At 39.0% G+C, this 23,721-nt stretch overlaps 1 protein-coding gene and 1 long non-coding RNA gene across 4 annotated transcripts in view; one reads left to right on the top strand and one right to left on the bottom strand.

Moving 5' to 3' along the window:
• Positions 1 to 18,699, top strand: part of LOC139774384 (zwei Ig domain protein zig-8) — a 43,457-nt gene extending 24,758 nt beyond the window's left edge. For 2 of the 3 annotated variants that reach the window (XM_071709618.1, XM_071709615.1), the window contains 3 exons: positions 4,998 to 5,226; positions 5,994 to 6,293; positions 9,927 to 18,699. In XM_071709618.1, the coding sequence (XP_071565719.1) occupies positions 4,998 to 5,226; positions 5,994 to 6,293; positions 9,927 to 10,027 (630 nt within the window). In that variant the 3' untranslated portion in view covers positions 10,028 to 18,699. The remainder of the gene's footprint in view (positions 1 to 4,997; positions 5,227 to 5,993; positions 6,294 to 9,926) is intronic. The other variant, XM_071709617.1, reaches the window with a different exon arrangement.
• The window catches only part of LOC139774397 (uncharacterized), a 195,452-nt gene that overhangs the window by 84,765 nt on the left and 86,966 nt on the right, over positions 1 to 23,721 (bottom strand). The gene's annotated exons all lie outside the window — the stretch shown is intronic.

Raw genomic sequence — 23,721 nt, 5'->3', positions numbered from 1 at the left:
ATATACTATTCCTAATATAAATATAGAAAATATTTTAAATAAGTGTTATTAAAAAAACAATATTTGAAGATATGTAATTTTATGTCATTTTATTTTAAAAAATTAGAATATAATAGTTTACTTTTTAATAGGATTATTAGAAGATTTTAACGATCCTGGGGAGATTAAAAACGATTGAACTTATAACATTTTATTGGATCTGTTTCATATAATAACGTATATTGTTTTTTTTTCCACGAAAGGAAATATATTCAATAAATATAAATAAATCTAATAAATATATACACATATTGCACATACATTGTATTTCACGTTTTCGGTACTTAACTGAAGGCAAGCATACAATCGAACGTTTCAGGAAACGCACAATACCGAAATTATCTTCATTCAATGTTGATGGATTAAATTCCAATATACACTCTTGATGCAACGCGATATGAAAAGGGGAGAGCTTTTAATCGTATTTCGTGATACAAACGCCTGTCTGATTAGTGCGCTAGCGCTATCGGATTATCAGGAGAAAAACAGCGAAATTCCACGCAATGCAGCTCATACGGATATTAAAAAAGTCAATGAGGTGAAATTACAGAAACGAATACGCAATATTCTGCAAAATAATAAAGCAATAAAAGCGTTATTAAAAAACCAGTCAAATTATTCACATTTTCATCATTAATACAAGAATTCATATTGCGTCTCTCTGCCAACAATTTCGCGAGTTATAATTTCGAATTTCAAAGGAAATCTATTTTTCATTTATTTATTTAGATGTTTTAGATCTGCGAACATTGTGTATATATTTGTATTCTCCCAAAGATAATATTTTGCATATTAAGTTTCAATAACTTGATGATTAACTCGATGATTATTTTAAATATCACTCGACTTTAAATAAAAATCTCGCATAAGACTTCAAGTAATTGAGTAAAATTGTAAAATTTTGAATAAGATTCGCAAAGCCAATAAACGTTTTTAGTACGTATATCGAGGTTGGAAATGCATTCTGACGCGTGTCACCAGACATCTCTCAACGCGCCCATGTTTCCAATTACTGCGTCGACATCGCACCGAAACGGCGGTTGGCATACACGTGACAAAAAAGAAAGGAGGAAAGATATTTTACGAATAGAGCTATAAATAAACGATCGAATTCCGCGGGACAAATATCAGTAGAAACATCGACTAATAGGACCGACGACGATGCACTCAGCAATCAGCACAAAAGTGCCCACGCAAAAGAAGCGACTGCGAAAACAGAATAGTAAAGTATCGAGTTTACATGTATAACAAGATAATTCAGATAAAGCGATACCAATTCGCCCTCCTTTCTTTCGTTGTTATCCAAAATGCGAAAGGTACATAGTACTTTAATTTCCGCGCAAAATTTGCATAATAATTACTGATCTCGCTGATAATGCTTGTTCGACTGTGGAAGTATTAATCGATAAAGAATACTGTATTTTAGCATACAAAAAAGCATACTAAGATTATTCCTAGTTTAGCGATTATTTTATATAAATTATTTTATTGTAAAATTAATGATTTTTAGATTCTTTTAATTTATTCGCGTGTTGGTATCTTTTTTGAGAAAAATATTTATTAAAATTTATATCCAACTCTGTTTACATTTAATATTTAAAGTGGTGCAATTGTTTAAAACAGTCGGATTGAATATATGAAGAAAATTAAAAATGTTTTTCAATTAATTTTTTAAATAAATAGTATATATACAGTTAAGAATCATCAGATCGATAATTTAGATTAATCGTAAAATATTTTTAAAATTATTCAGAGTAATATACATAAATATAATCAATGGAACTCAGAAGTTTTTAATTACAAGTTAAGTATTTACAGCTAGGATTCTCTTTTTTAAAAAGAAGTAATAATAATTTAATGAATCATTGTTAGAGAAAGCGGTGAAAGACTCTCGCGATTGCCTTGCGCTTTCCTGCATGCAAGAAAATGACATGCGCGCGACTAATTCGCGCGGCGCACCTTGCAGGCAATATGAGAGATCATTTGCCAGAGTTTCTCGTTGTGCTCGCGTTGGTTCCACTTAACGTTCGACATTCATCATTGCCGACGTCTTCTTGCAGTTTCTCGCGCGGATGCAGCGTTTCCCTCTCCGTCCCTCGCGCGCCGGCGCGTCCGCGAGTCGCCCCATTCGTCCCGATGGATAAGTTTGGAAGCGCTAAACTGCTTTTGTTCCCGTGCAATAGCTACCGCTAGCCAGACACCGCGAGAGACGTAAACTTCGTCGAGTAAATACGCTAAGTGGTGCCAACGGCGGGCACATATGTAAACGGCGTTCGCACGGCGCGTGTATACATGCACAAGACCGGGAAAACGGTGTGCCGTACCGACACACTCCCGGCCTCGCCCGGTTTATATACGAGGTCAGAGCTCTGTGAAAATATCGACAAACAGCCAAGCCGCCCACACTCCTAAAGACCAACCCAGCCCCTCCGGGAGGGGAAGGGTTGAAATTTCCCGCATTGGGGACGCGCGCCCCGGCGCGAGAACCCGACGTTAATATGCGTCGAACTTACCGTTACCGCGAATTCCAATGTTACGGTTTTGCTCCCATTGCCTCGCGATTGCTTTTAGGATGGATGGTTGACAGACGGTAACGATAAATTATTTCGACGCGGGTATTTTGCGTGTGTGTGATTTTTTTCAAACACTATGATTTAGCAGCATTATGATGCATGTGTACGATTGGAAATGTATAAAATGCACAACAAATTCAAGGTGCGCAAAAAATCTGTACACGTGTGTTTAGGTATATTTTTCGAATTAAACTCTGCTTTGATGTACTATATTAAATTTAGTAACATAAAATATATAATAAGCATAATTTTTAGCTGAAACAAACGTAATAATATAAAAATCATTAAGCGGAAAATATGATTTAAACTTTTCAGAGAACGAGACATGAACGTTTCATTTTATTATATACATATATGATCTTTATTATTAGTATATCACAGTCTCTCCGCATGCAAATTCTTACGATTCTCTCGCCATGTTTCATATCTGAACACTGCAGGGAAATAAAAGTATTCGCTTTGTTGGAACAGAAATGCGTACACTTCATTGAAAAGTCGACGAGTCTCTGTTAGTAGTCCTCGGGAATATTAAAGCAGACGGCGAGCTTCGACGAGAGAGCGCTACAGAAGTGCCTTTTCTTATGGTTTAACTTTTAAGTGACCGAACTTTCTTCATGAGTAAAATTTAATTTCTCGTCTCTATTCACTTATCATCGCGATGTATTCCATAAAAGAATGGAGGATGTGATTAAGCCGGCCCTTTTACTGTTCCTCTTATTTAAAATGATGATTATAATTTTACACAGACAGATGGTGGAGCAGTTTTCTTACAATTAATAATTCAGCAATGTAACGTGATTAATCTAAATTATATAAGAAGTAAAATTTTAAATTTGTACAAATCGATCTTTAATCACATTCCGTAATTTCATATTTATAACATCTGCAATCCATAATGTAATACGCTCGGGATTAATTCAATCCAAAGATTAATAATATCGCACGCGACGACTCGTTAATCCACTTTTAAGATAAGAAAGTTAGTCGCGCGAGAAAAAATACGGAGAGCTGAAATGGTGGAGAGGCGCCTGTAAGATAATATTATTTCTGAAGAATTCTGAGAGAGTTTCAAATGTAAGAAGACGCCCGGATCGCGCTCCGCGTTCCGCAGAATCCTTTTATTTCCCGTTCGAAGTCTTCCCCGGAAAATCGCCGAAGACCGTCGAAGTCTCACACTCTGACACCAGCACCCGCGTGAACGCGCGCGTGGAAATCTGCTTTGCGTGCGCGCTGGCAGCGGAAGAAGCTCGCCCGGGAAACTTTCTGTATTCCTCCGCAACTCTTCTTACGTTTCGACACGGGTCGGTGGCTTTTCCGCGGCGGGCGTTCCATACGGAAATAGACGGATTCTCTCGTTCGGTCCTTCCGTTCCGGGATCGCAGCAAAGTTGGTCAGGCGCACTGTACGAAGGACTTCATGATGCAAAAACTCCGACACGGATGGTTATCAGAGTTATCGAAATGAGCTTCCATTCCGATGAGCTTATTTTCTCCAAAAGCTACGTTCTTGCCTCTCGCTCTTGCCGGAAAGACTTTAAAGGTGATGCATAAAATCCGTGTGAACCGCGAAAATAAAGTCTCGTGTATATTGGTCTCATCACTTGTGTATCCAGTAAATTCGTTACTTGAAAGACAATTGAAAAACTGTTTTGGATAAATGAAAACACAGCTACAAAGGATGATTTTTTCATTAGCCAGTAATCCACTTGAATGATTTTAATTTCATGCATGTCTAAAGTTAACTTAAAAATGTATAATAAAATTTTTCTACAGATCTTTAGTTAGTATAATTTTGTTTTAAATTCTTTTATATTCGTCTTTAAATTCCTCACAAAAAATCTTGCATTGTAGATTATTAAATATAAATTATATAAAATATCTTCTAGAAGAAGGTAATAGAAAATTATATATTATATATTATATAATAATAATAATAAAATTATATATGTACTATATAAATTCTTTACGGTGATTAAATAAGGACGCTTATTAGCATTAAAAGTTAAATCGATTATCGATAAGTATGTGGATTTACTGTTCCAACAAAGAGTTATGTTTTAAAGACCGACAAAATATTAGCACACAGTTTACTGAGTTTGGAAAATAAATGTACAAAATTCACACAGAAATATTATTATTATAGGCTACCAAAATTCAGTCCGGACCATAAGTGACATTCTCTCTAATTGATTGTATATCATATCGGTCTTGTTTCACTTATTGTTGTTTACATATACATATGTTAAGTATGAAACAGACGATATTGAGGTCATTCAATTATTTAAATGAAATGTAATGCAGTTGATGAAAGACAGTTTGAATATTCCAGTTACATTGATTATTGGTTTATCATTTATCACGATTATTGCCAATTTTGTTTGCGAAGGTATCCTGGGTCAGGCATAGAGACATCCACATCCTGACTGCGGGAGCGTACACGTACACGAGTGACCAGCGATTTCAAGCGTTACACAGACAAAACACGGGCCACAGCAACGAATGGTCCGAATGGACCCTCTGCATAAAGTGGGCGCAGGAGCGAGACCAGGGAATCTATGAATGTCAGATTTCCACCATACCTATCAAGTCGTATCAATTTCGCTTGAATGTCGTTGGTAAGTTTCATGTTTCATTCAATGTAATCTCACCCGTCGTTGTCCCCGTTCTACCATTCGATGAAATTTCCAAAACGCTCTGGTGAGCGTTTCAGTCTCAATCCGCAAAATATCGGTCCGCTAGGGCGGCATGGTTCTCTTCCGGCTTTTAAAAAAAAATTCCATTTCTGTGTTCACAGCGAGATTGAATTAGTAAATACATGATTAATGAAAGGACAGAGGAAAAGGATAAATCTACAGAATAAACGTAAAAACGTGAATATTATTCGTCTAGACGATATACCGAAATGCGTAAAATATATGTTATATAGCCTCAATTCAGTTTCCGTTTGTGCAACAAACTATTCAGAGATCATGAATCAAAGTAAGCAGTAAATTTGACGAAAAAATGGTACGCTTGATGACTTAAACGCAATTTAACGATGATCCCGGGGCTGAATTCGACGTCGGAAGGGGCGACGTCGACGGCGTCACAATTATCCTCACTTATCTGCGTTTGTTAAGAAGCTTTTCCTCGTTACTTCTCACGGATCACGGGGCGGCTTTAAAGATTCCTCGTTCCCCTCGTTTTCTAAGTACCATTCCCAAAAGACTTTCATACAGAGAGCTTTCACGACGCGATGCACGGATCTTTGGGGTTATCCGAGCCGAGGCGGATGACCCCGAGAGGGAGTGGAATCGGGGGAAATTGGAGGGCATGGGAAGAACGAGGAGAACGAGGAAGAGGAGAGAAATAGAAAGCGAGAGAAAATTCTTCTTTATCGCAGTACCTACGGCGACGATACTGGGCGGCCCCGAGTTGTACGTCGGTGCGGGCAGCACGATAAACCTGACGTGTGCCATACGCTTCAGTTCGGAGCCACCAGCCTTCATCTTCTGGTACTACAATGAGAATGTCCTGAGTTACGACAGTCCCAGGGGCGGCGTCTCCGTGATAACCGAGAAGGGTGGCGACGTTACCACCTCCTGGCTTCTCATTCAGACGGCGCAGCCCTCGGACTCCGGGGAGTACAGCTGCAAGCCCAGCAACGCCAATACGGCGTCTATCAGGGTTCATGTCCTAAATGGTGAGTCTTTGCTCCTGCGAGGTACGCCAGAGCTCCGTTCTTGTCGGCGCGATTTTACGAGCGACGCGAGACAACGGCCGCGAAATGTCATGTATTTTCGGTACAACTCGCTATTTCTTCATCAGCCGAGGTAGCTAGGCAGCTTAATTAAAAATTTTACGTTTCGTATATTTATTTGCCTCTCTCTAAAGCTTCTCTCTAAAGCGGAACGTTTTTGGCATTTATTTGAACAACGAACTGAGTGACCACTGCAATTAATTATTACGTATCGTATATATTAAATCTTGCATTGATTCGTTAATAAACGTGAGTCTTTTAATTGCTTTACTGGAAAGCAATTCGCAACGATGGAAAGATTTCGTGTTTCCATGTCTTTTCGTACCGGGCAAACTGCTCCAAACTGGCACCAAAAAATTCAAGATAACTTCAATTATCGAGTAATAAAAATGCGCTTGCTAGACTAAAATTCTCATATCCGCTTACAATTCCGTGGAATTAATATAATTCCGTTGTGCTACGATTAACTATCATGTCGCTTCGAGGCGCCAGAATTCCGAATCAACCTGGCCAATCTGCCAAGTTGCAATTTCCGCCCCACGAAATGAATTCCCAAAGCGTACTGGCTGTCATCGGGTCTTGCTTTATAGCGTGCAAAATTATTTTATTGACCGTCGCTCTAGCTGTTCACATCCCGCACAGAGGAGCTGTAGATGTTAACTATTCACACAGCCAGCTCGTAAACTCGAACCGTTCCGCGTCCGCGATCGTTAAAACTACTCAGGACCGATAGTGGATCGGAAAAGTTTCGCGGCACCGAAATGCGCGTATAGATCCGCTGTTCGCCGGACTAGAAATCGATAAACGGATAATAACGAAAAAGAGGCGAAAAACACGGTGAACAGCGCGCCTCGGCGCGCAGAAGTCTCTATTCTTTTATACTTTCTTATCACGTGTTCTTTCTTATCCCTCATTCTTATCACGCCTAATGGCTCTTAATTCTTATCTTTCTAATGGGTTTCACGTACCGGTCTCGTGATGTATTCTTGATAGTCGGAGAATATCGGCCGAGAATGTACGCCCGCAGCTGTCCCTTCCCAGCTTTCGGCCGCGCTCGAAACTTGCCGCTCTATCAAACTCTTGGCAATTATGCAGTCGCGAAGTTGGCGCGCGCGCGTGCACATATAAATATATATGTATATACGGAAACGCTCGCGTGAACTCAACGCGAATACGAGGCACCCCGATTTCGCATAATAAGGCCCTTCGTCATTCGCGACGAACGAAGAAGCCGGCGGAGTTGGTGAATGCTTCAATAACCTAGCTTGAATAATTTATTAATGAAGCGCATGCGGGAGACACTATTGAATTATGTTCGTTATCGCGGCTTGTTTTTCGCGACGCGCGACAACATCGCGCGAGGAAACAAATTTCGCTCGGTGATTCGCGAATATTCCAATATATCGTTTAGTGAAACATGCGGATTGCGAAATGATTCGCGAAATAATCCGGATATATATTTGCAATCATATATTGCCGTGCATAGGTAACAAGCGACTATTTCCAAAATGTTATTGTATAAAAGGATAATAATATCTTTTTATTTGAATTATAATCTCAACGTTTCGAATATCTTTCGAATTAAACAAAATCTATTATTAAAAATTTATAATTATAAACTTCTGTTGCTCTCTATTAAAAATGTATTATGCATGACGAAAATATTGCTATTGTTTAAAAATTATGATTAATAGTTATATAAATTATGTAGAGAATTTACATGTAATAGTAAAAACAGTTATTTTATTTATTACTTTAAATAAAATTTTTATCTTAGATACTATTTTTTTTACAGCATCTGTATATGACTTTAACGGATAACTTATTTTGCCCTTTTATGACCCAGAATTAATTTATTAAATTTTACTTTAATATATCATTTTCATATTTTCAACACATTAAATGTATCAAGTTGTGTTAGATATAAAAATTACAAAAAATATTTGTGTTGAATTCGGTCATATTCTATAATTTAAATATAAAACAGTTAATAAATTACATTAAATAGAATAATTCAGGGTTTAATTTCCGCGTCGTCTTCTATCTTTCTCAATAATTCAATTACTGCTTTCGAAATGTCGGCCTGGAATCAATTGCAGCAATATCGATCAACGCACTCATTGTCAAAGAGAATACGAATCGCGACGACCAAAATAACTCGTAAGTGCACGCTCTTAAAATTTTACCATCGAAATCCCGATCCCTCCGTAGAATACGACACCTTAAAAGCTCGCAGAAATTTACAGCTGCTCGCTTGATACCGCCTGAACGGAGCGGAAATTACTCTTCGATTCGCACACGCGTGGAGCGCGGCGCGCTTGCCTTGGCTGGCGTGACCGATATTCCACATCGAAAGAAATATATAGGTCCCCCGACTTAATGAAAACTTTGCCATTAGCCGCGCACGTCGGAATAATCTCTCGGAGTCCCAGTTACAATGCGTTAAAAACAATTTTGGAAAGTTTCGCCTCTATATTCCCACCGTTCCGAGAGGACCGTCGAAAAATCCTCCCAAAATTCCCTCGTTATAAGAAACGCGGATAGCGGGCAAACAAACGAACGAGCGAACGAACGAACGGACGGACGCGAAAGTTTCGCGTGGGCGCAAAACTTGGTAAATTTACGAGGGCCGAGTCGGAAAATTCCGCGGGCATTACGGGTGGGGCGAGGGGGAACGCACGTCCGGAAATTGTACTTCGATTCGTTTTACGAAGTGGCCGATATCCGATAAAAGGTCGGATAGAAAGGACGCGCCTAATACGCCGCTTCAGTCCGCTCGAAACTTTTTACAATGGGCGAAAACGTCGCGATCAACATTCCCAGCGTGGCGATCGCACGGCCCGGCGGTCCGGCAAATTGCGCGCCAGAAAACAGGATCATTTATCCGAATGTATCGCTCGCAGTTGACATTCATTAAAAAGTTTCACGACGCATTCCGCGACGCGGAACAAAACGCGCGCTCACGAGCGAGCGAGCGATTCAATTAATTTCAGCAGTCACACCGACGCGACGCGAGAAACTTTCCTCGCGCGGTACACGTCACTAGTATTTCAATAACTTTCCGTGCGAAAATATCCGCGGTGGCACCAGCACGCGCTGCACGGTAAGCTCTCATTATCCAGATCACGCCCGGGGAACTCCGGGTCGCTTCAACCTTCTCGACCCACCTCTCCCCCGTTTTTGCCTTTCCAGTTCGCGCGAAGTAGATTATATTCGCTGAAATGAGACTTGATAGATTGATGGATGGTTTATTTATGCCCGCGGCATAAATACCGAAGAACCTTTCGTAATAATGGTTTTACCACGTTTTAACAGAAACAAGAGTGACGTAATAAAAATGTATTAGCCGGTTAGCCGAGTTCCGGTCGGAAAGATAATGCAACATCTGTCACGACGAAAGACGAGACCTCGCGAGAGAGAAAAACATTCGAGAGAGATGTTGCCTTTATGATCTTTATCTCTTTCTGCTTTTCCTCGGTGCGCGCATATTAACGTAGAAATGAGATTAAATGGTTAAAATGAGATTTCATCGCTGACAGACCGCTTGCCTTAACCCGGGATGTCTTTGTATTACAGGCGAGCGACCGGAAGCGATGCAGACCGGGACCGCGGGGCCGATACTGTCCTCAAGTTGTCTATTGGTGTCCCTCATCATTTTGTACATATCCTCGGTGTAAACGAAAACGAAAACAGGCGCCAACGGCCGAAGATCACATCCGTCGCGGTACGTTCCTCTTACGTCTACGCGAGCGCGCTTCCACGCGTGCGTGTTCCGTTCGACAAACGTGATCGCGGGACGACCGCAGTTTGTACGGGACATAAAAGGATTCCGTGAATGACTGAAGTAGAGCGTGTTCAGTTGGCACGTCGCAACATAATTCACGATGCTTTTATGAGAGGAGGGAAAACTGCCAATCAAGGAAAAATAGCGATTCCTCTTGTAAGTAGCAGCTGTCGGTTAATTGATTATTGCTCCTTACAAAAAGCATGGTGAATTATAGTCTATTAGCGACACGCCGGATTACATGGTATGTACGTACTGTGTAACAAAAGAATGCGAGGCACAAACGTTCACGAATACACGTTCCCGTGAATCTGATCCTTCTCTTCTCTGACATTAGACGGGACGATGGGTATTGAGTTGTTGCCCAGCGATCCTGTTAAGAAAATGAAGAACACTTACTTCGTGCGCCACCGATTATCAACGCCTCGCGCCGACGTGCATCGGAAATCAAGACGAAGAACTCGATAGTGCGCGGTACTTTCGTCGCGTGCATTTCGGCCGCGATGGAATCGCGCGGCGCGTTTCCTCGCGCTCGGAGGGGGAGTTACATCTTTCGGTAAGAAAGGGGCACTTAATTAAGCGAACGTCGATGCTAATGCCGGAAGTGCGGGTGCTTCGCGGTAGATCTGGCGCGCGAAATCCGCCCTCCTTCCCCACAAAACGAGGGAAAGGCCGACGAGAGGTCGGGGGGAGGGGGGGGAGGGCCCACCAGATAATCCAGGTAATCCCTATCGCGAGAAACCGATTTACGAGAAGCGTTAAGGCGTGGAGCGATTGCTTTACGGTTTACGGTTTACGAGCAGTCGAATCTTGGGGAATGCAAGCTACGTGGATGGGATTCAATGGAAAATAAAACGTGACTGGAATGCTCGATCTCGGCAATTTTCCGTATTTCATAAAATTGCCGTGCGATAATCGGCTGCGCGTTCACATTATACTCACTCCGATGCTATCTTCAGTCCTGATGGCGACGTTTCTCGGGATAAATTTCATCGCGACTCGCCGACTTGGCAACTCGGACATCGTTCTCTCTCCGCGATTAGTTTTATATTGCGTTTGGAAATATCTCGGATTTTGACACTTTTCCAAACTCGCGCATTTTAGTGTTGTAAATTTTGTAGCCGCTCTGTAGGATTTTGCATTAGTAGGTGATTTAAGAATCGATTGGTTTTATATATAGATATGTTCTCTCTAGTAACAACTTTTTGACGTTTGTAGAAAGGTTTTCATATTCTGACATTTAATTTGTTTTCTACTTTCTAATAGCACTTGCAGAGATTTATATTATATCGAATAATGAATAAATACTTCTTTTTTTTTTACAAAAACGTACATTAACATTTATTCAGAAAATATACATTCATCGTCGCTAAATTAAATAATTTAAATTTTAAATTAAACAGCGTCGTAAGTATTATTTATTTTTTACCATAGCAATTTTTTATAACGAAAATTGCTGTTAACGACTTTATATTAATTCTAACGCATTCCGTAAGCAAGACTGAACATGCAAAATATCGACTTTATGTTGTTTGTATTGTAAATACGTAGCTTCTCTCAAATCAATTGTATTAATTATAATTATCGATCAAACACGCCTTATATAGCACTAAGCAAAATAATTCGAATAAAAAAACCGTAAATATTACATTAAATACATTTCAATGTCCAGAAATTTCGGAAACTACTCAATCTAAATTGATATAATCAAATAAGGTACATTTTAATATGAGTTTTAAGACAGAGTGCACTTTTGTAATGTGAAAAGCGCATTTAAATTATGCTCGTTCGAATCACAATTGGATTAACGGCATCAAAACTCAATAATTGAATGCAATCAGGATAAACTAAGCTTAAGTAGTCTATTGTTATGCACTTTGATTATGGCCTAATTTTCTATCGTCCTCGATTAGCCGTTAATTAACACAGCGTTGAACAGAGATAACAGGAAAATGATATAGAGGTAAATTGTCAAAATACATTGTTGGTACACAGTTAATGTCGGAATTTCATGTTGGAGTATATAAGATTAACCGATATTAATGATCAAGATGTAAATTTTAACTTAAATTAAATTTAAATTAAGAATATGAAACATGAAGGACATACACAATTTCCTCCAGTTTCTATAGGAAAGAACGCAGCAAACAAAATTAAAATATTGAGCAAAAAGTTTTATTAAGAAGATAAGTTGCCCTATTATTTCCCTTATAATTTACTGAACTTTATATATTTTTATTAATAACTAGAGAAGAAAGAAAACTTATTTGATAAATAAATGTATATATGTATATCTTGTGCATAAATGAATCAAATAAATCAAATCTAAAAGCGTCAAAAGAAGCATTTATTTACGAGAACACGAGTTGAATTTTGATATTACAGTAATAACAGTACAGCGTCAGTAAAGCGACAAAAATTGTAATCCTTCCATTGCAACATGCTAATATATAAAAAACAATTAGACGTGGTGGTCATGCGTCAGTGGGCAGTAATAATGAAAAATAAATAACAACAACGTGGCAGACACGCGTGTAAAAGTTAATTTTACAATTGCAAATAAGTGCGAATGAAACGGTTGAATAATCGAAACAAAGCTCACTGTGCGCGGCAATTTAATACAATAATTGCCAGCGATTATTGCGAGCCGCGCATAAATAATCATTCTGTCAACGATGGCGAGGCGCGCTTTAAATTTCAACCATTGATTAGCCCCAGAAGAATCACGTCGCACAATTTTCTCTCGATATATTTTTACCTCCATTTTGCAATCAGGCCTGCCCATTTAGCTTCATATATTCAATAATTGCCACGTTATGTTTCATTGTACCAAAAACAAAAGCAATATGGTATGTACGCACACGCGCACACACACAATACACTCTAAATAGTTTGTTAGAAATATATACAATTCGACTATAACCGTTTTTGTAATTATATTCTTTTTAACTTTTTGCTGCTAAATGCAATAATTAAATGCTGTTTGCATAATGGTATTTCATTAAGCGTTGTTATTTTTGCAATAACTGTCTTATTACTCAACATTCTCAGTGATTCGGCTGGATTATCAAAGAGATGAGAATGTAAAGCGATATCTTTTTATATTCCATCTTTAATTATAAGCTTAAGTTACGCTGCGTAAATTGTTGCCCTAATTAAATTCCCAGAGAGAAAATTATACAGAGATTCCGAGATCAGCGCACGGAAACGGAGCAATGATATCGGCGTAGTTTTCGCGCATTGTTTCGCTGCAAGAGAATAGCTGATCAAACGTCGAGCACTCCTGTCATCGTTTGTCCCATCATTAGTCTGACGATCATATCGCGAGACTGACAGGTGAACTGAAATAGTGGTACGGATAGACGGGCGCAGTAGGAAGATATAGACAGAAAGACGAGCGCACGGAGAGGTTTCACCGAGCGCAGAACACACACACGTACACACAGACAAATCAACGTGACGCGCGTGTTTACGCGCTCGTCGGATACATGTTAAATTCACCGATTCGTGAGTACAAACGCACCGACGTCTCAGGCACAGGCTTCCTATGCAGCTACGTGCGGATTACCCCTAATGGCGACCTTAATCAACGACGAATGCGTCGGTTTGGCCTGTTTCGCCGTTCAACAGTAAACGACCGCGATCGCGTCGCAGTCGGCGTTAGCATCGGCACATACCAACGCGAATTTGTACATAATGTCTGTATCATAACTTGTGCGACATCACATTCACACGCCTTGCGCGCCTTTCCGCATGGAGAAACTTCGAGACGTGAGCCGATCTCTCCTCTCCTCGCTCTTTTCGGATGTATCTGACAATGAGACGAATGTAAACGCGGATAAATCAAAATCCGAACTCGTGACAAGACAGAGAGTGAGAGAGTGAGAGAGTGAGAGAGAGAGAGAGAGAAAATTTCACTTTCTATTTGTGTGTTTCGATGTGATATTCTGCCAGATAGCACTGGCCAGTGACGATTGGCTTCCTGATCGGAAAAAGCTTTGTTTCCCACGGAAAAAAGCATTTTCCATCAATTCATTTTAAGTTTTGTCTGGATTGTTTTTTTTTTTATCGAATGGTTCTGTACAAACGCACATGCTTATTTAATATAATTTTGAAATATAACTTTTAGATAGAAATGTTTGCAAAATGTGATTTGGTATTGACAAGGACATGTCGCAGTTGTCAGAAAACGATTCGATTCCTTTTAAAATAGATTGTTTAAAACTTAAAAGGCACGTGTCTTTTTATAACGTGCTACTTTTGAGATTTAAAACAAAACCTCTTAAAATTAACATTTTTGTATTGTAAGCAAATATTATCAAAAACCATAAAATATATTTAAATAATGTTTCAGATATTTTTTAAGCATTTTTAATGCACACTCTATAACCATGTACTTACATTTTCCGATAACATAATGTTTCTTAAAATGTTTTCCATCTTATTGCTATTTTAAATTTTTCGTAAGACCTATGTTTTGATTATATATGCTTCATTCAAAATGTCCAAGCATGTTCAGTAATATTTGATTTATTCTCGACTACAGCATCGATCAATATCATAAATTTGGAAAGGCACAGCATATCGAGCGATGGAGCACGTGGATAAAATATGTCGTTCATTTATTTGTCGATGCATTTACTTTGCTAACATCGGCAGAAACGTCGAAGTCGCTCGAGGATCGCTCGGAAAAACCGATAAGAGAAATCGTCAGTTGGCCAGTGCGATCGGACAGTATCGAAAGTATCGCTCGGGTCATTCGCGCTCGACGAAACGAAGTCGCTTGCATCTTCGCGCTCCTACGTGACTCTGATATGTTGGTGAGGTGGATGCCCCCGCCTGGCCCAATAGAACTTTCCGGGGCGACACGGATAGTCGCTTGTCAGAAGCGATTTAAGTAACGCGATGAGTCGAGAGAGAAGCAATGAAAAGAAAGGCAAAGATGTGTGCGCATTGCCATGGCCGTCCAGAAAAAGTATAGGATCTTAAAAGACGCACATGTACCTACTCTCCTTGTTATAATTTTGTAACAAACAGATTTTCTTACAACTGCCAAAGTTTTTTTGTAAATTTCTGTATGATTGCGAGAAGTTTTCGAAAGATTTCACAGTGAGGGTTTTTAGAACGACTAAAACGCGTATCGTGATCAGTTTTCTTTAATACACACGCATAAATTTTTGTATTTGTTGCCGGTATTTAATATAAGCAAAACCTTTCTTCCATTTTATTCAAAATAGTCAGCTTACCGAAATATCCTAATAGAAAAACTTACCGCGGAATCTCACGAAGTCTCGCAATGGATGTGTTTACGACGACAATCATGATTAATAATGTTGACGTAATTTTTCAATGTGTCCGCAGGGCAATTTTCTAAGTTACTCGTATATTTTCTTGAACATCATTCCCCTTGAATACGTCGTGCTTTAAAACAGGAGGGTCAAATAAAGTGAGGGAAGAGAAGGACCCGTAAAGAAATCTCGAGCCACCCGTCGGCACCTTGCCATGTGACTACAGAAGGAGCACATAATTCCGAGGGAAGTGCGCGCGGGTGAAAAGGATAATATTTCGGAAGTTCTCTCGAGGGGCGAACTTGCTAGAGTCACGCTTACACGTGTGTGGTTCGGCGGTAAAATATACGGCCCCCGCAGACAATGAGAAGTTGGGGGAAAAATAATTGCGCTGGCGGACGGGCGGGCGGGTACGAGCGTCGAGGCCGAAACAAAAGTTTGCAGGCATTTTTCTTTCTTTTCGGCGGAAACTGGGTGTAAGAGATAGGAAGCGCGCCGTTGAGTCGCGGAACCAAGTCCGCAATGCGTGCCGCATCGATTTTCCCGTTACCGAGCGGAGCCCGTCGGGGGGCATATCGATGACTCTGGCTGTTCCGGTTAAATGTTCGCAAACGCACATAACGAGAATCCTTCAGTCAATCTGCAACCTTTCACAGATGCAAAAAATGCATGACATAAAAAATACAAGATACAAATAATCTAGATTATAAATGGTTAACGCGGCGGATGGCAAATAAATTATTTAACTGCGCGTTTGGGGATTTTACGGGTATTGGCATTTCCATTATTACCAATCCGATACACCCCGCGAGTGATCCGAAAATAAAATAAACATATTACGCTCTTTTAATTTCAAATTGCATTTACACGAACCCAAATAAATACAGCCTACGAAATTCAGTGTTATATTAAACGTTGATATCCTATTGCAACTCATTTCGTTCGATACACTACCAATAGCGCTATTTAAACCAACGTCGTTTCTAATAAATGCTGGACTGAAATCGTATTTGATCAGAAAAGCTAATCTATCTAATGAGGATTGATTGAAAGACAATAATTAATAGTTTGTACATAAAGTTATTCCTTATTACTGTTCAACGTTACATATGTACATATTTAATTTTCATACAATTATAAATTTAAAACAAATACTAATATTGAAATTAAAAATATACAATCTGGCTGAATTAAATATAGTTTACAATTTACATTTATATTGACTCTACTTTCCTTATTACAATTTACAATAAATAATAAATTAACACAAATCCTTTTCTAAAATATTTGTGATGTTTAAAAATGTCAATTTTATTGTATAAAGAAATCACTTATTTTTAGGATTAACGATTAATTGGTATTCTTCTTGATAGCTTCGATATAATTTGTGATAATATTCTGTCAATTTCTTTATAACAATATAACTTCGATTCCTTTAGGACAACGATTAGCCGGGCTAAACATTCCAAAATCAAACGCGATTTCACGCAAACCATTACGCGGCATTCATCATCTTCCAAATGCAATTCGAGTGTAATTATTATCCGATTCGGGCGAAACCACTGGCAACTATAATGGCGCCAAACTCGGATCGTCTACGTCTCTCTCTCTCTCTCTCTCTCTTTCTCTCTCTTCCTTCCTAACATTACTTCCTAATAATGTGAATTATTGGATAAGCCGTTTTATTACGCGGCGTGTATACACGCGAGCGAAATCCCGTCGACCGCGACCGAGTGTCGTGACTGAATATCGTACCAGGCATCGCGTGGCTTCGCACAAAAGTTGATCCACAAATGAAATTGAAAGGAACTTAAGCCACAGTCGCCCATTATCAATTAGCACAACAAAAATAATTTTCAAAAACAATTTAAGTTTTTTTCCAATTATACAGAGTGCTTATTTATAATTATGATTGCAGCCTCTAGAATCAATTTGAAAATCATGTTTCCTTATCAAAAAAACATGCATAAAAAATTACTCCTTTCAACTCCTTCCACACTAAATTTCTGATTAAATTAATAAAATCAAAAATATGTTCATATATAAGAAAAATTAATCTAAATTTAAAGAATATAATTTTATCGTCTATTTTTTATTCTAAACCTTAGTTTGCCGATTATTTTTGATCCTCAAACTATCAATTTCTCGAAATCTGTAGGTGCCTCGAGATTTCATTGACGAAAGATCGATTCCATGCTGACTGAAGAATTTGTAGTAAATAGACATTCGGCGGGACATCTTGTGTAACGCGTATAAAATAGAAGCGGACACGTTCCGAATTCCCGACTCCGCGAAATGAGGTAAACGCGACCACGTAGCCCGCTCGACGCCCGAATTCAGAAAGATGAAACGAATTCGAATTTTGTTCATTTCACGTGGCCGGCCGGAGTCGAGAATTGAATTCCAGGCGCGATCGGAATCCAATTCGAAGTCCGTGGTTGTCCGCGAATCCTCTCTCCCACATCCTCATCCTGATCTCCGAACTCGAGCGGGAAACTTCGCGCGTAGTCAACGCGATCGTTTTCTATCCTGCGTCTTCACTTCCAAACTATTCTTTTCTTTTGGCATTGATAGGCACAATCTTTATCTTTTTCTCAAGTAACTGGAAACGTGAATTCTGTAGCACATCCGAATCCGCACTTACTCGCTTGTATTTTCGTATACACGCCGCTTGTTGATAGAAGACGGCCAGAAAAGAAAAAATTTATCGCGCGCGGAACTCTGCAGAGTTGCGCAAAATGCGATTTTCATTTTTTATGAAAGAAGACCATAGAGAAAAATGGAGAATTTTACGGAGCGTCACTTGCCTCTCTCGACTCGTCCGCATCGCGACGCTACGCTCAATTTGCGCGTCGCACATTTTACTGCGGACACAAGCGCGCGCGAAATTCCGCGATAGCGACAGGTGATAGGCGCCGAGAGAAACTAATCATTAACTAGATCGTGAATTAAATGTCGACGAGAATGCGCTCCGACGATAGTGCGACGGACTGGAATTCCGACGAGCCGTAGATCCTAATCGACGATTTTGCTAAGCGCAAGCGTAAAGAGATTAAGATGAAAAAAAAAGTGAACGCAGAAAGAAGAAATCCGTAATCGCAGTGATATCGTTAGAATAGATAGGTATATTATTGTACATACTATATGATATTACGATGTTTACTAAATAAAAATGTTGAAAGGAAGTGGAGTGGTGGCCTGCTCTTTTGGGCGGAGCTTGTAGAGCCGCATGTACATAACGTATCCTAAAAAATAAATGCTCCCTCTGATAAGTCTTCATCAATCTCTTCATTGACAAAATAATATTAATTCTCTTTTACGATAGACCACGTCAACTTCATCGTTTTTTATACTCTACAATATTACAATTTGCTTCATTAGAGTTAAAAAACTTTGCGATAAATCTTTTTTATGAACATGTCAAGCTAAAAAAACAAATATTTATATAGGATCTTTTAACAAAAGAAATTAGAAACTTTTTTTTATTATATTTTTATTACTTTAATATATATGTATGTATATGTGTGTGCATAATGATACTTAATATATATGGTTATTATAAAGAGTAATGTACTAGTGATATTCTTTCTCTATTATAATTTGATAATTCGAGATTTATTCTTTATATATATATATATATATATATATATATATATATATATATATTGTATATATATTTTTTTTTACGTAAATGCCGCGACGAAGAAACGGGACAAGTTTATTACAAAGGTGACACCTTTAGAAACGATCAGTTTGAGAGGTTTCCTTTGTTCCAATCTCTACCTTTGAGGACATCTTGACACAGTCGTGGAAACGACCGGATTCCACAAGAAATCCCTTTGCTTCTTCAGATCCACGTCTTCTTTATCCTGACAGCTGGGAATCTTTTATCAAGAATGCTCCTTTTTCGTCCACGATAAGTAACTAAGGCTTCAAGGAACTCTGTCAAGCGGTATCTCCGACACCATTTCGCCAGGGCAACCGTATTCGAAAAACACAGGACAGCGAATTAAGGCCGGGGAAAAGCAAACGCGGACGTCACACTCCAGGTAAAGCTTCCAACGCATTATTCACGTATTCACGTCGTAGTTGGCGCCACAACGTTCTTTTTCCTTTTTCCGTTTGCGCTCATACGCTATGTAACAATCGAATGCATGGAAAGTCGGTTCTTTGTACAATTGGAAGCATTATTAACATCGTTCAGAATGCCCGCATTCACCAAAGGACTTCACAACGTTGCGATCCAACGGTCAATTCTCTTCGTTCTTCCGCCAAATAAAACAACCGAGTTGTACTATTATAATTGCGCGAGTCATTTTTCATCAAAAAAATGAAAAAAGTAATAAAAGGATATGAAATGTAAAAAGATCTCCTAAATAAAAAATCCCTTATAGAGAAATTTGACTGCTAAACGCGCACGCTTTGAAAGTATTTTGTAATGGACTCGTTAAGCATTTTGATAAGGAAGGATATTGTCGTAAAGAAACGTGTGCCGCGCAGTCAGCACGTAGAAGAGAGAATTTAATTTAATAATTTCCAAGATGTTAATTAATATTATTAAAGGCGCACTGAAACACGGTATAATATTCACAAAGCTTTGTATAAACAAGGAGATTTATTATTTTTTGGAATATTATTTCCCCGCTAATTCATTAGTACACAATGGAACAAACGGAAAAGCGAGGTATAAAGTTTCTTGGAAATGCTGGTGCAATTAAATCGCAAAGATTCTCATGGAATAAGAGGTATAAACGGTATCACACGGGAATATATAATAAAGCTCCGAGTAAAGCATCTTCTTTTGATGCGAGAAAAATTTAGATGATATGAAATACCCGTCATATTGAGATCGCTAATTGCTAATTGAGATCGTTCCGAGAGAAGTGTTCACAAACAGCATATTGAATACAAAGTACGTTTAGCAATTCCTTTACAGTTTATTTTTGCCTTTAAAAAGCAGCTTATTACTTGCTTTAAATTAACTTTTGTTCAAAAGGTTTGTCATTATTGATTTTTCAAAGGTGGTTGAGATAAATCAACATTACCGATAAATAAGAAAGAGAAACGCGGCATAAATGGTAAATAAATGCATTGCGACAACTTTTAATACTTTGCGACAAAAAATAGGCATGAATTTTTCTCTTTTTAACCCTTAGCGTTTGTCAGGAAATTTTATCCGACTAATCTGGTTCTTTTCCTTCGTATTACTACGTTGAGAACAAAAGCGCATTTTATATACGACTGACTATAATCGTTGCTATTTTCCAACTGTTTCCGCCAGTGAAATCGGTATTGGACTGTAAGATTATGGAAATTGAATATTTAATTGCCACAGTACAGTCCGCCAACTTTTAATAACCGCGCACTGGCGTTGCTCCAAATTAAGGGTAACTGGCCACTGGTGGCACATCTTCCTAAAAAGTTCCCGTTGCGCTGAAAATTTCAGCGCTTGTTGCACTGCTCTTTATCAAAAAGAGAGAAAAGATCGTAAGCATCGAATGCTGCAGTTGTATATTTAAAATGTTATGGGCACTGTTGTAAAAAGTGACTATGTACCAACTACGAGAGCACTAAAATTTCGATACACATAACGTACATAATATTTATTTATATAACTTTTATAAAAATGATTACTTTTTGCATTCTTGTGGATTAAAATGTAAGATATTAAATTGATGTATACATTATATCGTTATATCAACAATTATTGATATTGAAAGCTTATAGAATATTAAAAGCACAAAATACTATTTTATAATATCAATCATTTTCTATTTTGTTACAATACATAATCTAATTTCTCTCGTCGTTCTACATCTTCTCAGTATTCATTATTACTCCAGTTTACCTACCCCCGTCTCGTTGCTTTACATTTCGCAAGCACCCTCAATTTCTCTCCCAATTTGCGAGAGACATCCAAATCGGCTGCGATCAATCACTCCGCACTCATCCACTTGTAGACGCTCGATTCAACGAAACGTAACGCGGTATCCCTTTACAGTTATAACGAGCGTCCGCTCCTGGAGCTCCCGGTATGTCGTGTTTCAACGTTTCAGAGTAAACTAAAGTGTTAGACATTTCTTCACAGAGAAACATCTAAGAAACGAGCTCGCGAGACGCCACGTTGCGGATTTCGCGGTAAAATGCTACGTTTCAGGCACACAGGCGAGAACCCGGCGATCCGCCGAATGCGCCACAAAGACGGCAAGCTCCGAATGTGTGGATGTAACACGAAATACAACCGCGAAAATTGTTACACAACCAACCAGCTAACTATGACAAGCAAGACAAAGCAAACATGGAGTGGCACGTGCCTTTAGGCAATCGCTACACGGCGCACGACAAGACAGGAAACTAAGGTATTAAACGTGACGTGCTATTAATTGAGTTAAAGTGGCCTTTACATTAACTGTTTTACGACACTTGTACGATACAGAAAAAATTATCGCTACTTGTCAGAAGAAAAATTATGTCGCTATAATAGTAACGATTATGAGAATAAGATTTAACGAACATGAAATTACACACACACGCATACACTTATTAATTTTTTTTAAATATAATCACATTTTTTAATTGTTTACCAAACATAAAGAATACATATCATTATAAATGTATTTTATTAGAAGGTTACGGGTGATTGTGTTTAACGAGTAATTAATTCTTCAATGTTCCAATCTGCACTTGATATAATTATTTACCGTAATAATATTATAATATTATTTTATCGTAATTAGCTTGATCACGATACCACTGCTCGATTACTCGACTTATCGGCTCATTAACACGTCATACCAATAATCTTATCCTCAGGCAGCTCTTCGAAATTCCACATAATTTATACAACAAGGGAAAATTAATGAAATTAACTTAATGAAAATTAACATTAGCTACAAGAAGATAAATCTTTCTCGTCGACAAGAAAATAAATAAATCTATTTAGCTAATAAGCAAACGCAACTTGCCTTTTAATATAATGTGTAATCAAATAATTGGTTATGAAATATCTTATAACGACAACATACTAATAATAATAATAATAGATATTTATTATAATAAAATTAAATAATAATGAAAACATGTTTATTTACTATTTATTGAACATGAATCTTCTAAAAATGCTATTAAATTATAAATATATTCTACTGGCGTAAATCTGATATAATTTCTTTTTTGCTAGTCATTTTTCTAATAAAAAATGTTCTGAGCTTTCTCGGTTTTTTCCACTTTCTGACAAAGCGGATTCTAACACAATGAGTCGATTTTCGCGCAAGTGCAGAGACACCGTCGACAATTTGCGTTCCACCGCGTGATTCCCCCATTTCATCGTTCGCTTCCTCCTCTCGGACTGGCGCAAAAAAAACTTCAATTCCAGTGGAGATAGCAATGTCGGAAATGCTCGATCAGGACGATAATACGCATACGCTCGCGATCGTAATCTTTTTTATTCAGACGATTTTATCGCTTTGCAGCGCGGCCGGTGAAGAATGAGAAACGCCCGTCCCAGTTTCGCGGTTAACTACGAATATCAGTCCAGCGGCAAAAGCACGCCACCAGGAGGCCCCCCCGTTTCGCGTACATGCTTCGAATATCTCGCTATTTGCGCTTCGGACTTTACGGCTCCCGTGTGAAACAGTCGGGGCTAAGGACACCGAGGGAAGGAAAGAGATGAAAGGCGTTGGTGCGCGGATGGTGCGCGAAGAGTTAAACAGAGAGGAGGGTACTAACGTCACTGTAAAACGGCACGTTTGTACTAGAGATGTACGTCCGAGGGAGAAAGCGGTGAAGGGAAGGGTGGAGTGAGATAGAGAGAACGTGGACGTGCACGAGAATCGGTTGGAAAAGAGCGAAAGGGGTCGGAAAGGGAAGAGGCGAGAGGTAGGATGGGACGGGCAGCGTTTTATAGCTCGGTTTAGATGGTCCGGAACGTGGGGAGGGAAATAAAAAGGATAGGGAAACTATGTCGGAACTGCTCGTCGTAGACGCCTGTTGTGCAGATACGCTTTTTCCATTAAAACCCGTTCCTAACACCCTCCGGGCAAATGTACGCGGGACGAGGGGGGCCACACACGATCCGAGGTGTGTGACAGGAGTGCGGGTGCATACTCACGCACCTGCGATAAGCCGTGATAGTTATTCGTTTCCATCGCCGGAGAGTCGCGCGATTTATCGTAACGAAGATACAGTTTGTAGAGGAGTGGCGCATCTCAATTCGGCGATATGGGCAAGAGCGGGACATTGTACGACGGGAAAATTCATCGCGATATGATCGCGAGCTGATTAGGCCGTTAGCGAAGAA

Source organism: Temnothorax nylanderi, unplaced genomic scaffold (genome assembly GCF_030848795.1).
Source record: "Temnothorax nylanderi isolate EJ_2023f unplaced genomic scaffold, tnyl_v1.0 TNYL_tig0080_pilon, whole genome shotgun sequence".
NCBI classification, from domain to species: domain Eukaryota; kingdom Metazoa; phylum Arthropoda; class Insecta; order Hymenoptera; family Formicidae; genus Temnothorax; species Temnothorax nylanderi.
Note: the sequence above shows the minus strand (reverse complement) of the source record. Positions and strands in the feature narration are given on the sequence as shown.